Below are 17,919 nucleotides of genomic sequence, written 5' to 3' on the forward strand. Positions count from 1 at the left end.
CTGTACCACTAAGCAGCAGTGACTAAATATATCAGCACTAAACATAACAAAATGAATTATGGTTTTAATATTTAGAATTGATATTGAATTACTCCATGGTTTGCAAGCAAAAACAAACATTTGCAACACTTACTTGCAGTGCGGACACCTCTTCGCGTTCATATGTGCCTTCCAAAACTGCCCAACCAGATTGCTTTTGCACTCACAGACATTTTTCACCTGTTAAAACAAAGAAACATTTGCTTTTATCCTAAAGTTGTTAAAATAGGGATTAAGGCATTAGAAGGGGAAAAGCTGATTCCTAATTCTGCACTTTGCAGAACCCTGCAGAACCTTGCAATTAATGCTGACAAGGCCCAATTGCAAGTTGGATGAAAAGGCAAAATGGCACCAAAAGAAGTGCTGGCCACCTACGATTCCAACTATATCTCGAGGTAGTTGGGATAGTTTTGCTGATAGGTACAAATAATATGGCAGAAAGAATAAAATACATGCATGAAGAACATGCCTGCATACTAAAATAACTTTTGGGATGCTTGACAATACATATTTGTGCCCATAACCAAACGTGTTGGGGGGCAGACAGACTACAGTACTCTAAGCAGCTGCCTCACAACACTTAACATGAATTTGATGTAAACGTAATGAAGGAGGTTTAAAACTCCAGAAGCAGAAACTTATTCACTAACTGAACCTCACAGGTTGAAATATTTGAAGGTATGCCAATGTCTTTCATACACCTGCGTCATCCTCCATGGTCAATAAATTCAGTATTATTGAATTTAGACAGTTTATGACAATATTGCTCTAATATGCCTATTTTTACTGCTTTAAAACATGTTTTCTCTTTTTATCTACTGCAACTTCAATACTCCGATAAAAATAATTTTCCTTTAAGATTATGTAGTTGGACAAATAACATCCAAAGGCAAGATAATTTCATAAAATGATCGCTTACTTGTAAACTCTGGAGACCAGAGTCGTGGTTCTGTAGTATTTCTGATGTAAACGCATCTAGTTCTTCCTGAATGTCATTGCCAGAGGCATTTGGATTTCCTTCTAGGAACTAAAAAAGAAAAACATTGTTACGAAATGAGTAATTAACCTCTATATGGAGGAAGTATTGAGATATAATTGTTACTCCTCTTAAGAATGGAACAAAGATAATTTGAAAATATTTTTCTGTACAGATCACAGGTACCCTAGAGTAACAAGCATTGGCATTGGTTATGGATGCAACGGAAGAGTGGTTGGGGAGTGGGTGCAGAGGAAGCATAGGAAATGAGTTATTAAAGAAGGGGGAAGCACCAAACAAGAGACAGCAAAAAAACCTGCACTCTCATGGGATACCTAATAAAAAAGAAAAGCAGCTCTTAAAATGTGAGCAGTGGAAAGGTACAAGGCAGCCAAACAAAAGGACTGTAAAGAGGTTATGCTCCGGGGGCGGGACAAACACAAAAAGAGGAAAGAAAGACATAAGCATAGAACACAAGAGTCACAGGCAAGCCAGCCAATAATAAGCAATTAGCGGGCTCTAAGCTCACTGTTAGTTTTCGGTATGGTCCACATGTTCATTCTCAAACAGACATTTAAGAGCTGCCTCTAGGCAAGACCTAAAAAGGTCCCAGGGATTTAAGTCAGCACCTTTAAATCTGGACCACTGAAGTTCTTCGACTACCACCTGAGAGTACATTTTCAAATAAATGCTTGGTCACAGTAGCTACCACTTCAAAGAAAGGAAAAGTTTTATTAATGTTTTACTGTGGGCAAAGTCACATGCATGCTATTCATTCTGACAGACCTAGGAATACTGATGCAGAATTCCCTTCACCCCTAATTACTAATTCCACAGCAATCTCGTCAAAGGTGCAGGAATAATGTGGTATTTAGAGTTTTACCTTAGCACAGTGGTAAGTAACCGGAAGTCTGCGGAACCCCACTTAATAATTACTGTAATTTGGGAACTCCTACTGAATCATTATTGGATTCCCGGGACGCCAACTGAATCATCACTGGAATTCAGAGACCCCTGCCTACACAATTTCAATGATTTGGAGCACAAAACAATACACAAAAGTACAGAAACAAACACACACACAAATTATGACATTTTATTTAATTCACAAACAAATATAAAAAATGGGAAGGTTGGAGCTTTTTTAAATTCAACTTAGGTGACCTATCAACTATATTATATTCTGTCTGATGCACTTGCATTGCTCTCACGAATCAGTCTGAGGATACCAACTTAATCTTTAGCCTTCATTTTCAAATTCCTTCACAATTACAAAACATTTCAAAAATGTACATTATTCTTTATTACTGTATGGTTTAATACTATGTTAATAATATTTAATATCCTAAGTAGTTGGCGGCCTCTTAAGTGGGCATTGCAGACCCCCAGGGGTCACTGAACTGGAGGTTAAGAATCACTGTCCTAAGAAATAGGAAATTATTATGGGAATCAGTGTTTCCACACAAGGTTACTGCTTTAACTCCTACTTTCCAGACTATTTTCCACTATTTTTTCTTTATTTTTCTTGAGACATGTCCCTGGGATGCAGGGACAACTGAAATGTGTTTTTGCTTTGTTACTTGTAACTACGATTCAAGTGGTACCTGCCTGAATGAGTACTTACAGCTGAATCCGAATGACGGCCTTAGTGGCAAACTACAGGATTAATACCTCAATCAGAAACTACCTGGATCTTTTAGCTCATTGTAAAAGCTCCCGCACTGTCCCCAAGACCACAAACAATCAGCGCAGCTCAAAGACAAGCACTGATAATGGCAATTATTTTAGATTTAGTATAGAAAAGATTTGTACTAAGCTTCACAGCCACACAACACTGGTGCAGCACAGGCAGCATCAGTGCAGGCTTTGCTAACAAAGAACCAATGTAAGGTGTGTGGCAGCAGAAGCGGTTGAAGGTGCTCCTGCAAACAAAGAACACGCACTGCATGTACACTGGGAGTTCAAGTGTCTGAAATACACACAGAAATGATACTGTAGTCAGACGCAGTGTACATTGATCTCCTTTAGGAACAAGTATGGCATGTGCAATCTTACAAGCTCCTCTTAAGTACATATAACAATAACAGTACACGCAGCAGCAGTACATATTTCCTTGCATACAGAACAGGTAGAGAGATTGTGTGTGGGATAATGTGTCTTTAAGGGATGTGATATGCAAACATTTTACAAAACCAGTACAATGTGTTTGTCTACAGAACTAGCAGAAAATACAAGTACACTTCTTGCGCCCCCTGGATCAATAACTCCCTTCCTTTGTCTCCTTAGATCAAGACTCTAGGGCATAGGTCCCAAAATCCAATAGCCAGTTTGGTTCCTTCTCACTATACAGCAAAGACCAGTCCGCTATCGTCAGTGGGTGAAACACCTTATAATGTCTTCGAGCAGAGCTGATGTCCTCTCAAGTATGTTCAACCATTTCCTGTCCTGTAGGAGCAGTAGCTGTGAGGATCAAAACACTGAGGAGTAGTTCCAAAATGCACACATCCTACTAGTATCTTTCTTCTGTTTCATGACTTTATCCTTTATGTGATGCATGGATGAAAGGACAGATGACCCTAGTGCATGATACCTTATCACACAATGAGACCAAGTGGTTCACCCTGGGTGGAAGTTGATCATTTCCTACGGTACTGCTCTTATTTTCAACATTTACAGCCATCTGATCTGTGTAGGAATTTAACAGGCATATATACAGGCATTAACTGGATCGGTCTTTGAGAAGAGACGGCTGTACTGTATGCAATGCTTAAGGTTAGTCTTCATTTAGCCTATATTACACAGTGGGTGTCACCATTGTGTAGTTATGGTTCAGACACACTTTCCATTGAAAAGGCATATTTTGATTTGCCTATTGCTTATGACCCGGTTGACAGATTTGCACAAAACTCACCAATCTGCTATCTAAGTCAGCAACATTTCAGTGTTCCAAGTTTTGTGAAGGACCGACCACGGACAAAAAATTAATAAGGGTGAAAAAATTTGTAAAATTTCCATTTTAGCACCCCTTATGAACTGCTGAAGAAATATAGAGCAAAAAAAGCTGAAGAGATAGATTTACACCAAACTTTGCACAAACGTAGACCTTTACTCACAAAGTGTGTGTTTTTTAACTGGCTGAGTTGGTGTAAATCTGTTCAGTAGTTTTTGAAATATCTGCATTTAAAAAAGGTGCCAGATGATATGTAAAGGGGTTAACACAATTGTATGTCTCAGCCGTGTAAACTAGAGTCAATCCTGTCAATCACATTTTCTTTGCTAACATTTCTTAGTTAAAGTTTTGACATCAGGATTGTGCATTAAAGATGCCTACCCTTGCCGGACATCTTACAGAAAACTACATTTATAACAAATACATTAATAAGGATTTTCTATTCATTTCCATGAACCATAGTTGATCATTGGTTAAGATCAGGTCTAGAAGACAATCATGTCAAAAAACAATCTAACATTTCAGCATGTCACCTCCATATTTGTCGATTTATCAAGACGTATCGGAGTCATTGTTTGTTTGGCAGAGTATATCCACCTCTGCATCCTTGCAGAGGACCAACTGACGAGAAGGCCACATTCTGAGACAAACAGAATTAGCATAATAAACAGCGGACAACTAATAACAAACAATGAAGCCAAGAAGGGAGAACTACTCCTTATACATTTTACCCACTGAGGTATGATAGAGGAGAAATGTACGTTGTCCGTCCCCCTGGGGTTCACCCCTGCAAAAATATAGATTTTGGCCAAACCCTGATCTATACAAGGAAATTGCATCAATCACATTTTTAATGTTTAAGACAATGCTATTGTTTGGATTGGGGTAAAAAATTATTTTGTTGGTCACTTCAAAACTCATGATTTAAAAAAATAATAATAATAATAATCGGCCATCCTACTTTCAAAGTTTGAACCTGTTCCTGGGGGCCCTTGCTGCAACGGGGACCAACGCCGAGCAACATAGTTAATAAAAATGAGCAGCACTGTGGTCTTACAAGCCTTGTCCCCGAAATTCCCCCGTTATGGTTAGCAACAGACACAACACACGTCATAACATCCATCACCCACCATTGCACCATAATGTTTTCTTGATCGCTCCTATATTTGTTTCTGTAATTTTGCCAAATTGGTGTGTTTAGCATGAAAGGTGGCACACGTTTTGTGTATTCTTATTCATAACTGTCAGTAGTTTGGTGAGTTTGATCTAGGACCATAACCTACTTTTTGGCTGTGTTTTGCAGTTACTACATATATTTTACAAATACTACTGTGGGCCTATAAAATGAGTAATGCAAAAAGGAATGCACCAGCATCTAGCAGATATGTAATCATTTTGGCAGCTTTTACAAGGTGGAAGCTTTTCGTAAAAGATAAGTGCTACTTCTACCTCAGTGACTAGAAAGGATATAGTATTGGTAGTTCAGAGCGCTGGTGCCTAAGAACACAAGAGGTGTAAGATTCCACACTAGAACCATGTTTGTCCATCTCGGTGAGACTGATGTTCGCAGTGACATAAACTTGAGCGCTCTGCACAGATCAATGTTAGGTCAGTCAGGTCCATCTGCAATCTTACTAACTGAAATTCATTGGAGCAGGGGTCAGAAATACTGGTGATTGCTGATCAGGCTTACAATGAAGCATGCAAACAAGAGCTAGGTGTCTAGAACTGTAATGGCGAATGTGTGCTGCTATTTTAATAAAAACTGGAAACTCTGGCTGGCAGCTTTAAGGCAGTTCTGAAAGGCAGTAACATAGTACACCACCATATCTTTGCAGAGACCACTACTTTCTACTGGCACTGCAATGTTTCTCCAGGACATGCACATCTAGCTACTAATACAGACAGAAATGTTTTTCAATTTAAGTGCAGGCGGTAGTCAAGCGTACTCCCTGCTGAATAGCGAATACAAATCATTTAAAGGTGGAGATTTCCACTTGTTCAACAAAGGCAGTATTAGACCTGCAGTTCATAATACCCACCAGTTGTGACAATCTGTTTCTTGGGCCCTAGCATACGTTAATGTAATTTGCAGATATGCAATCACAGTATAAAGTCAAAGTAACAAGGGCGTTGTATGACTGACCACTTAGTAAACTGTAAAGTTACTCCTACCCTATTAAGTGCAGCTTCGATCTCATACACTGCATGAAGATTTCCCGCATCCAGTGCTTTCAGCTGGTTCAGCAGCAAGTGGATCACAGCTCGCGGGCACGTCAGCATATGGCAGCTGAAACAGGAACCACGCACCAGTAAGTACAATTTCTGAAAGGAACAAAATGTGTGGAATAAATTAATATAATTAAAAGTGTGCCTGGCTATTAAAATGCACATTCACCACTCAAACACTTATGGCCTTGTTAACCAGTAAACATAATCAGGACAAGACACAACCGGACCAACAATTTAATATAAATAAAATGTAGAGTTTTCATTCTACATAGAATTCAGAGGTACTTTCATGTCGTTACTCAAGATGCTTGTGACCCAATATTAATGAAGGCAGTTTGGAAGTGACATAGGTCAACACCACCAATTTTCGAAGACTGGCAAGAGGGCTAGAGTGCTACCGTCCCGTATTGTTGTGGTACGACTAGAGCTAAGTACTGCTACAAAGTTTTGCTAAGAGCATGATGAATTCTCTAGTTGTTCTTTAGAACACTGTCCATTACCACAGCTGATGTCCGCACTGTAATAATTCAATAAATTAAAGACAAGGAAAAAGCTTTCCTCCGCCACCAGATATAATACCCAGGGCTTATTTTCTTGGCCGATAGAGAAACCGAGATTGATAGAGCACAGTTTGAACCTTCTAACTTTGCCCTCATAGAGACAGAAACATTCACTTTAGAAGTAAATAGCAATGATTAACGAGTTAGAATGTAGCAGCCAAGCTTTTCTGTGGTAGCAGAGGGTGCTGCCACCATGTAGTGGATACGCTTCAGGATAATGGAAGAGAGATTTACTGAAAATTAAAGGTTACCAGCATAGCTAGCAGATTACCAGGTAACCACACAACGAGTTAGCACATAGACAGCAAGGCCCTTAAAAATTCACTGGCACATCACAAACATGATTGAAAAGCATGTGTATTAAGTATTTAAAAATGTTATGTTCCAAAATCATCAACAGAGCATGTACATTTAAAGTTTATTCTAACCATTAGCATTTAGAAATGAACTTCACTTCGAGTCTATTGCAGTCAACTGAGTGTAACTATCACAGCATGTGCACATGTAGACATAGATTTGTCATACTTATCAATAGGTAGAACAATTGGAGACTGGGCGCAACAAAGGGATTTGTTCGCAGAAGTACTGGAAATTGATGGTGAATACACATAAAAAAAATAAAAAGGACCGCAACAAACTGTTATTTAGCGGAAGAAAAAAACAGATTCAATAGACATGCACTAACCTGCAATTCTTCGGTTACCGATTGCCAAAGCAGAGTGGAGGGCTAAACAGTTGACTAATCATTTTTCTGCCACTTATGGTGGGAGTGGCTGCTAACATCACTATCTCGAAGCTATGGATATTTCAGTGACTGCCATTTCAAAACGTTGGCTCCACTGCTGTGTAGTTCACAGCTACTGAGTGGCTTCATATCATGTAGGAAAGGAACAATGACATCGGTGTTCTTGAGTGGGATGTCTGGTCACATGGCCTTGCTGCCTCTCCAAACAAAACACCTAAGAGTCCAACAAAGTTGTCACAAAAATGCCTCTGCACATTGTAGTGTGTGATTTATGTAAAGGTCAAATCTGCCTCATTCACATTGGCAAATAGGTGTAGATGTTGCACATTCAAAGGTTCTCCATTTGTAACACATTTACATTAAAAGCAAACTAGTGTGAAACAGTGGATGTACCTAGGCGAGTGGCTACGGGCAAACAAAGCAATTAATGGCCTATTTACACAGACAAGTACACCCCACCGTAGACTTGCTGATTTATGAATCTGCACATAATGTACAAGCTTCCAAGCATAAATCATTAGAACAACACAACGTAGACAGAACATAAATAATCTGCACAAAATTTCATTTTGAGGGCTTAAGTGGTTGGAGCCTGGATTCAAGTCTAGTGCTTACATCTAGTTACCCCATTCTGATGAGGCCTCCTTTATAAGGGCTTTTGCTGTGTGTTGACGTTTGAAGTTTGAATACTGAATAAATATTGCACACTTTTGTTTTTTACCACCACAGTATTTGTGTATCCCTATAACCTTGTATAGATTAGCAATTTTCATACTGTTGTTGTGTACCAATAAAAAAACGATTTAAATAATAAACTAAATTGGAATTCATTTTTAGGGGTGGAGGTTATACTCTAAACCAGTGGTACCCAATGTGTTGCTTGGGAACAACATGTTGGTCGCAGCACCCTGACATGTTGGTTGCCAGTGGTTCCATACCTCGGTTTTATTTTCATAATACTACACAGTAAAAATGTTTCTTGTGCAGTAGAGCGTATGGAGCCTTTCCATATTCCATCCTTGCAGTGGCTACTATAAAACATGTTCCGCAAGGGATGTAAGCCGTGCGACTGAACGCCCTGTACTGGGGGCAGGCTCGTCACCAGGCTATATGTTGGCATGCAGGAGAAGGCACCGGAGCGGATCCTTGGTGCTAGACAGGCATGGGCTGATGCCCTTGCAACTCCCACTCTATAGGATCAATGGTGTTTCTGTTGTGCTCAGGCCAGGGCACTCTCGCCCAATTACCAGCTTCGCTTGGTGCACTTTAAGTAGCTCCATAGACTCTACCGCGCCCCGGAGCACCTGCACAAATGGACCTTCGGGATGATCAATGCTGCACACAATGCCCGTACCGTGTGTTGATTTATTACACTTAGCTTGGGACTGCTCTGGGGTGTGACAATTCTGGCACAATGTCTTCGACATCATCAAAGAGATTATGGGTCTCCTGCTGGAGTGCTCGCTTCAGGTCGTGCTGCTAGGGTATGTGAGGGAGGTTCCCCATGAGATGCAGAAGTTAACTGCAATCCTGCCTTTGCTTGCTAAGTGGCAGGTGGAGATACATTGGGGTCACCACCTGGTGCCATGGATGCCCGAGTGGCCCCAGGATGCAGCGTACGGTCAGGACCACCTAACTGCCCACTGAGAACTGATGTCTGTGAGGTCCAGTCCTACAGATATTTGGTTCCCCTTGAGATGTATTTGAGTGGAAGAGTTGAGGAGCGGTGCAGGTCACTGCTTCTGACATGCTAGAAGTAGATTAGATTGCTTGGTCTCTAGTGTAGCTCCTGCAGAGGAGGGTTAAGTATGATGCATGTTGAGCCCAAGTAATGTCCTCATGAGGGCTTGAGTGCAGTCACTACTACGTAATCCCCATCCACTCATGTCCTGATGGGTAGCCATCTTTCCACACTGTCCTAACACTTCCTTCTCTCTCCTAATTACTTCGGCGAGAGATACAAGCACTGTAAGGCTATTTATGTAATGTATGATCCAATTCAACTTGAAGACCAATCTGTGCTGTACTTTGACATGGGTTGCAATGCTGTCCTTTGTATCTGTCTGAAAAGTCAATAAAAAGAACTAAAGAAAGAAAAAGAAGATCTGTAATGGGGAACTGATGTCTCTAAAAGGGAACCACAAGCTTCTTGCTGAAGCCTCAGATTGAGTCGGCAAGATCCATCAGGCATGAGACAGTAGACATGTGCAACTCCTTTTCATGTTTCTGTGTAAAGATCATAAAGAAAATGTGATGCCAAGGGGGGGGAAGACTGGTACAGACTAATTATTACCAACCTTCAGGATATACTAATCAAATGTACTACTTTTCCTTATTACCACACAATGATGTAACATCCAGGCTGGGTTCCAATAAAGAGTATAGTTAGCCAAAGCCCAGCAAGGCAGAGCCAGAAAAAGATCAGTTTCTGCTAATTGCAGTATTTTAAGATTAAATGTGTACGAGAGCTTGTTCGCAACCCTATTCTAATATGGCAGGCGTGAAAATGGGACTGTTGAATGATGAAATGTTTAGAGTCCTCTGTCTGGGACTATGATTAACTGTGAAATAGCTTTGCTGGATGTTTATTACCTCTGGAGAAGAAAACAATATTGTGGTCGGAGGAAGGTCTAAATTAGACCGAAAAGTGTTACCTATGCCTTAACAAAAAGCTATGCTGAACGTTTTGGAAAAACAATAAAATGTTCTTAAGAAAAAAGAAAATAAAATGCTATGTATATTTCTGGATTAAATATTTAAAAATTGCGTGCCACTAAAGACTTTTTGGGGTCCTTGAGTGAATATGCATAAACACACACACATATATATATATATATATATATATATATATATATATATATATATATATATGGAAAATGTCACTTACCCAGTGTACATCTGTTCGTGGCATGAGACGCTGCAGATTCACATGTGGTGCATTATCCTGCCATCTAGTGTTGGGTTCGGAGTGTTACAAGTTGTTTTTCTTCGAAGAAGTCTTTTCGAGTCACGAGACCGAGGGACTCCTCCCTTTCGGCTCCATTGCGCATGGGCATCGACTCCATCTTAGATTGTTTTCCCCGCAGAGGGTGAGGTAGGAGTTGTGAGTATACTAGATGTGCCCATGCAATGGAGTAGGTATGTATGTACATAATGTGTAGTAAAATAATGTCTATTTACAAATTTACAATTTTCATTCAACTAATAACGGCTACAGGCTCCCGGGGGAGGTGGGAGGGCGCATGTGAATCTGCAGCGTCTCATGCCACGAACAGATGTACACTGGGTAAGTGACATTTTCCGTTCAGTGGCATGTGTAGCTGCAGATACACATGCTGTGCATAGACTAATAAGCAGTAATCTCCCCAAAATGCAGTGGCTTAGCCTGATGGAGTTGAAGTTGTCTGAAATAATGTTCTTAATACAGCCTGTCCTACTGTGGTTTGTTGCGTTGCTAACACATCTACACAGTAATGCTTAGTGAATGTATGAGGCGTAGACCAGGTGGCTGCCTTACAAATTTCCGTCATAGGTATATTCCCAAGAAAAGCCATTGTGGCGCCTTTCTTCCTAGTGGAATGTGCTCTTGGTGTAATGGGTAGATCTCTTTTTGCTTTAATATAGCAAGTTTGAATACATTTAACTATCCATCTGGCAATGCCTTGTTTGGATATAGGATTACCTGCCTGAGGTTTTTGGAAGGCTACAAACAATTGTTTTGTTTTACAAAATGGTTTTGTTCTGTCAATGTAATACATTAGTGCTCTCTTTATGCCTAATGTATGTAAGGCTCTTTCGGCTACTGAGTTTGGTTGCGGAAAGAAGACTGGGAGTTCCACTGTTTGGTTTAGGTGGAATGGTGATATGACCTTTGGTAGGAATTTGGGATTTGTACGGAGAACCACTTTATGTCTATGTATTTGTATAAAGGGTTCTTGAATAGTAAATGCTTGTATCTCACTTACTCTAAGTGATGTGATAGCTATTAGGAAGGCTACTTTCCAAGTTAAGTATTGTATTTCACAAGAGTGCATGGGTTCGAATGGTGGTCCCATGAGTCGTGTTAATACAATATTAAGGTTCCACAAAGGTACTGGTGGTGTCCTTGGGGGTATGATTCTTTTTAGTCCCTCCATAAATGCTTTGATGACTGGGATTCTAAAAAGCGATGTTGTATGTGTAATCTGCAGATAGGCAGATATTGCAGTGAGATGTATTTTAATGGAAGGGAATGCTAGATTAGACTTTTGTAAGTGTAATAAGTAACTTACAATGTCCTTTGTGGAGGCATGTAGTGGTTGAATCTGATTAGTGTGGCAGTAGTAAACAAATCTTTTCCATTTGTTTACGTAACAATGTTTTGTCGTAGGTTTTCTAGCTTGTTTAATGACCTCCATACACTCTTGTGTAAGGTTTAAATGTTCGAATTCTAAGACTTCAGGAGCCAGATTGCTAGATTGAGCGATGCTGGATTCAGGTGTCTGATCTGTTGTTTGTGTTGTGTTAACAGATCTGGTATGTTTGGTAATTTGAGGTACTACTGATAAGTCCAACAGTGTTGTGTACCACGGTTGGCGAGCCCAGGTTGGTGCTATGAGTATTAGTTTGAGTTTGTTTTGACTTACTTTGTTGACTAGATAAGGAATGAGTGGGAGAGGGGGAAAAGCGTAAGCAAATATTCCTGACCAACTGATCCATAGTGCACTGCCCTTGGATTGAGGGTGTGGGTACCTGGACGCGAAGTTTTGGCATTTTGCGTTTTCTTTTGTTGCGAATAGGTCTATGTTTGGTGTTCCCCAGTGGAGGAAGTGATCCTGTAGGATCTCGGGATGAATTTCCCATTCGTGAGTTTGCTGGTGATCTCGACTGAGATTGTCGGCTAACTGGTTTTGAATGCCTGGGATGTATTGTGCTATCAGGCGAATGTGATTGTGAATTGCCCAATGCCAAATTTTTTGTGCTAAGAGACACAGTTGTGACAAGTGTGTCCCTCCTTGTTTGTTGAGATAATACATTGTTGTCATGTTGTCGGTTTTGACAAGAATGTGTTTGTGGGCTACCAGTGGTTGAAATGCTTTTAATGCTAGAAACACTGCTAGCAGTTCCATATGATTTATGTGAAGTTGTTTTTGTTGATTGTCCCATTGACCCTGTATGCTGTGCTTGTTGAGGTGTGCACCCCACCCCATCATGGAAGCATCTGTTGTGATCACAACTTGAGGCACTGGGTCCTGGAATGGCTGCCCTTGGTTTAAATTTATAGGGTTCCACCACTGAAGCGAGAAGTGTGTCTGGCGGTCTATCAACACTAAATCTTAGGGTTGACCCTGTGCTTGTGTCTATTGTCTTGCTAGGCACTGTTGTAATCTTGCGTTTGGGAAAATAGCTATGCATGAAGACATCATGGGGGTGATTCTAACATTGGCGGGCGGCGGAGGCCGCCCGCCAATGTTCCCCCTCCAAAATACCGCTCCGCGGTCAAAAGACCGCTGAGGGTATTTTGGGATTTGCCCTGGGCTGGCGGGCGGCCGCCAAAAGGCCGCCCGCCAGCCCAGGGCAAATCGACCTTCCCACGAGGACGCCGGCTCCGAATGGAGCCGGCGTAGTGGGAAGGTGCGACGGGTGCAGTTGCACCCGTCGCGTATTTCAGTGTCTGCTTTGCAGACACTGAAATACTTTGCGGGGCCCTCTTACGGGGGCCCCTGCAGTGCCCATGCCATGGGCATGGGCACTGCAGGGGCCCCCAGGGGCCCCGCGGCACCCCCTACCGCCATCCTGTTCCTGGCGGGAGACCCGCCAGGAACAGCATGGCGGAAGGGGGTGTCAGAATCCCCATGGCTGCGGAGCGCGCTCCGCAGCCATGGAGGATTCTGTAGGGCAGTGGGAGACCGCCGGTTTACCCTTTCTGGCCGCGGCTGAACCGCCGCGGTCAGAATGCCCTTGGGAGCACCGCCAGCCTGTTGGCGGTGCTCCCGTGGTCGGTGACCCTGGCGGTCACCGGCCGCCAGGGTCAGAATGACCCCCCATGCCTAGAAGTTTCATTACAAACCTTACTGGGTAGTGTTGGTTTGGCTGTATGCTTGATGTTATATTTTGGAACGCTTGGACTCTTTGTGGACCTGGAGTGGCAATCGCTTTTTGTGTGTTGAGTGTTGCTCCCAAGTATTGTTGTATTTGGGATGGCTGCAGATGCGATTTCTGGTAATTTATAGAAAACCCTAGTTTGTGTAGAGTTTCTATAACGTATTGCGTGTGAAGAAGACACTGTTGTTGAGTGTTGGTTTTTATTAGCCAGTCGTCTAAGTATGGGAATACGTGCATGTGCTGTCTCCTTATGTGAGCGGCTACTACTGCAAGGCATTTTGTGAATACCCTTGGGACTGTTGTTATCCTGAACGGTAACACTTTGAATTGATAGTGTACGCCGTGTATTACAAACCTTAAGTATTTTCTGTGAGAAGGATGGATGGGTATGTGAAAGTAGGCATCCTTGAGATCTAATGTTGACATGTAGTCCTCCTTTTTTAGTAAGGGAACCACGTCTTGAAGTGTTACCATATGGAAGTGATCCGACTTGATGAAGAGATTCAGTGTTCTGAGGTCTAATATAGGTCTTAACATTTTGTCCTTCTTTGGAATTAGGAAATATAGTGAGTATACGCCTGTTCCTTTCCGATGGTTGGGTACTAACTCTGTTGCTTGTTTTTGTAATAATGCTTGGACCTCTATTTGTAATAGGTCTAAGTGTTGTTTGGACATATTGTGTGCTCTTGGGGGCACATCTGGAGGGAAATTTGTGAATTCTATGCAATAACCATGTTGGATAATGGCAAGGACCCATGCGTCCGTAGTAATGTGTGTCCAGTTTTGATAGTATGCGGTAAGTCTCAACACCAGTGGGGGGGAAGTGTTGGGGTTTTGTGACATTGAAGTCACTGTTTGGTTTGGCCTGTTTTAGGTGTCTGGAACTTTCCCCTTCCTCTTGGGAATTGACCACCTCTATATGAGCCACAAAACCCTCCCCTCTGGTATTGTGCCCAATAGGTGGGTCTGCTTTGTGAGGTGGAAGGCTCTGGTGTTTGCATTCGAAATCCCCCTCTAAATTGTGGCTTTCTAAATGTGCCTCTGCCCTGTGGGGAGTAGAGCGCGCCCATGGCTTTGGCCGTGTCCGTGTCCTTCTTTAGTTTTTCAATTGCTGTGTCCACTTCCGGGCCAAACAATTGTTCCTGGTTAAAAGGCATGTTCAACACTGCTTGTTGGATTTCTGGCTTAAATCCAGAGCTTCGTAACCATGCATGCCTGTGAATGGTTACTGCAGTGTTGACCGTTTGTGCTGCCGTGTCTGCTGAGTCTAATGAGGACCTTATTTGGTTGTTGGATATTGCTTGTCCTTCTTCCACAACCTGCTGGGCACGTTTCTGGTGTTCTTTGGGCAAGTGCTGTATAATGTGTTGAATCTCGGCCCAGTGTGCCATGTCGTAGCGAGCAAGTAAGGCTTGTGAGTTTGCGATTCGCCATTGATTGGCTGCCTGTGCTGCCACTCGTTTGCCCGCTGCGTCAAACTTCCTACTCTCTTTGTCAGGCAGTGGAGCGTCTCCTGACGATTGAGAGTTTTCCCTCTTTCTTGCTGCTCCTACAACCACCGAGTCTGGTGTAAGTTGCTGTGTTATAAACACACGATCCTTTGGGGGAGGCTTGTATTTTTTTTCCACCCTAGGCGTGATAGCCCTTCCTTTAACTGGCTCCTGGAATACCTGTTTTGCATGTTTGAGCATGCCAGGGAGCATTGGCAGACTCTGGTAGGAAGTGTGGGTGGATGCCAAGGTGTTGAACAGGAAATCATCCTCTATTGGCTCAGAGTGCATTACTACATTGTGGAACGTAGCTGCCCTTGATAGTACCTGCATATATGCAGTACTGTCCTCTGGAGGTGACGGCTTTGTTGGGTAACAGTATGGACTGTTGCCCGACACTGGTGCATCAGACAAGTCCCATGCATCAGGATCATCCTGCGTCATCCCTGTATGCGTACGTGACTGCATAGGAGGTGTTCCCACCGGAGACAACTGTGGTGAGTGTAGTGGGGAAGGTTGTGGAGAAAAACTTGGTGGTGGTGTTTTGTCTCTGCCCACCTTCGCCTTTGGCTGCATTTCTGACCCTTGAAATGCCAGTTTTCTTTTTGTTTTAATTGGAGGAAGAGTTTGTATTTTTCCAGTCTCTTTCTGGATATGCAACCTTCTTTGCGTATGGTCTGGCTCAACCATACTTATTTCCTGCTCAAATCTGTGTTTTTCATGCATTTGGCTGGAAAGTCCTCGCTCTTCTGTGTAAGAGCTTCTTTTCGGCTCCGAAGCTGCTTTTTTCGGTACCAATGTTTCCGATAAAGTCTTTCTCAGTTCCGACGTGATTTTTCTCACCTTGGGTGAGTCGAACTCTCAGTGTCGAGATCTTTCGGTGCCAGAATATCGACCAGAGTCGGAAGTCTTCGGCAAATCTCTGGCCTTTTTCTGTGCTGATGTTTGTCACCTCCTTTTCGATGGGTTAAGCCATGGCCTGCTGGCGGTGGTGTCCCCTTGGCCTTAACGATCTTTGTGTGAGTCTTGGACGGGGCAGTTTTACTCACTGTTTTCTGCATCGTCGCGGTTCGCTCACTTTCGGAATCGTCAGAGTCCGTCCCCTGGATGGAAATTCTTTCCTCCTCCTCTGCGTCGATTTGTTCTCTCGGTGTCGACGCCATCTGTAGTCTTCTCGCTCGTCGATCACGAAGGGTCTTTTTTGATCGAAACGCTCGACAGGTCTCACAAGTATCCTCTCTGTGTTCTGGTGATAAACACAGATTACAGACCAGGTGTTGGTCTGTATAAGGATACTTCGAGTGGCACTTCGGACAGAAGCAGAAGGGGGTCCGATCCATTAGTCTTCGTCGATGGATGCGTTCGGGCCGACCAGACCCCGCTGAAGTGCGGAAGCCCCGAAGGGCCGCCGGAGCACTTTTGCGATCAGTGCCGATACGATAACACTAACCCAGTACCGAGCGAAAACAATACCGTTTAATTTTCTATATTTAGCTAACTTTCCCGATTCGAAATACGGAGCGAAGAGGAACACGTCCGAACCCAATGGCGGAAAGAAAACAATCTAAGATGGAGTCGACGCCCATGCGCAATGGAGCCGAAAGGGAGGAGTCCCTCGGTCTCGTGACTCGAAAAGACCTCTTCGAAGAAAAACAACTTGTAACACTCCGAGCCCAACACTAGATGGCAGGATAATGCACAGTATGTGTTTCTGCAGCTACACATGACACCGAACATTTATATATAAATATAATAATATGTCATATCCAATTTATATATTTAACATACATAATAGTATGTCGATATCTGGATATATTAAAGTTTAATTCATGTTTCTATCAATTTACCAACACAACTATGACAGTAAGTTCTCCCACAAAAGATTTCCTTAAAGATCTAGACTCTAAACCATTTCATTGCATAGCCATTATACATTCTCCATCATCTTCTACCCTCTTCACCTTTCACCTAAGAAGATGTGCCATAGAGTGCACTTTCCCCAAGTAGGACCATAGGGTTTCTACAGTCTTCCATGTTGCTTCTGTATACCCCACCTGCTTAAAAAGATAGAACATAATTTGCAAGAGAACAGCTGTCTTCTCACTAACTGGTAGGAAGGCCTGGATTTTATAGGGACCTACCAAGGCTGATACTCCTGTTTCATATCCATCCCCATTTCTTAATGGTGTGCCTCCAAGGGGTTTCTTCCCTAGTTCATAGTCCCGTTCCTACTGGTAGCACAGAAAAATTGGGCATGCCTGCTTTAAAGAGAGGCTTGCCCCTTCCTCTGCTGGCGGTCAGCCCCTTATTTGCAATGGTGTTCTGGTCACAGCTGGTTTCTCTCCTCATCGAGTCCTATCAAGTCCCAACAAGACGTAAACAAAGGGGCAAAGTTATGGTGGGTAGCGGGCAATTCTCCCAATCTCAACCAAGTCTACAGCTGTGCTCACCAGCATAATCAGCAATGCAATGTCTGTCGTATGTGTCACATGGGATCGGGTGTTGCTGTAATCCCCTGCAGTGGTGGTGACAAACCTTTCCAGGCCCCCCAGTGGGAGGTAAAACCAGTGTGCAGACAAGTATCTGATCTGGCCGGAAGACTGCTCCTTAACCGTCCAATATACACCTCCATACTGGCCAGGGAAACTGGGGCAGAATTGACCAGTCCAAATATGCAAAGCTCAGGACGTCAATCAAAAACTCACCAGTCTCAATGAAGTATAATCACAAACACCATATACTCTACTTTTTTCATTTCACAAATGCACAATAAAGCAGAAAAATAGTGCCTGTGAGCTACGTAGTCTGCAGACGCTATCTGAATTTCCAGGTAAATGTAGCTC

At 42.6% G+C, this 17,919-nt stretch overlaps 1 protein-coding gene across 1 annotated transcript in view; it reads right to left on the reverse strand.

The window, feature by feature from the left end:
• Positions 1 to 17,919, reverse strand: part of POLR1A (RNA polymerase I subunit A) — a 361,957-nt gene that overhangs the window by 328,930 nt on the left and 15,108 nt on the right. Inside the window, exons 3-5 of the mRNA XM_069204279.1 lie at positions 6,141 to 6,290; positions 959 to 1,066; positions 134 to 219 (exon numbers count right to left, since the gene is read on the reverse strand). Coding sequence (XP_069060380.1) covers positions 134 to 219; positions 959 to 1,066; positions 6,141 to 6,290 — 344 coding nt within the window. The remainder of the gene's footprint in view (positions 1 to 133; positions 220 to 958; positions 1,067 to 6,140; positions 6,291 to 17,919) is intronic.

The sequence above is a fragment of the Pleurodeles waltl genome, chromosome 1_2, assembly GCF_031143425.1.
Source record: "Pleurodeles waltl isolate 20211129_DDA chromosome 1_2, aPleWal1.hap1.20221129, whole genome shotgun sequence".
Classification (NCBI taxonomy): domain Eukaryota; kingdom Metazoa; phylum Chordata; class Amphibia; order Caudata; family Salamandridae; genus Pleurodeles; species Pleurodeles waltl.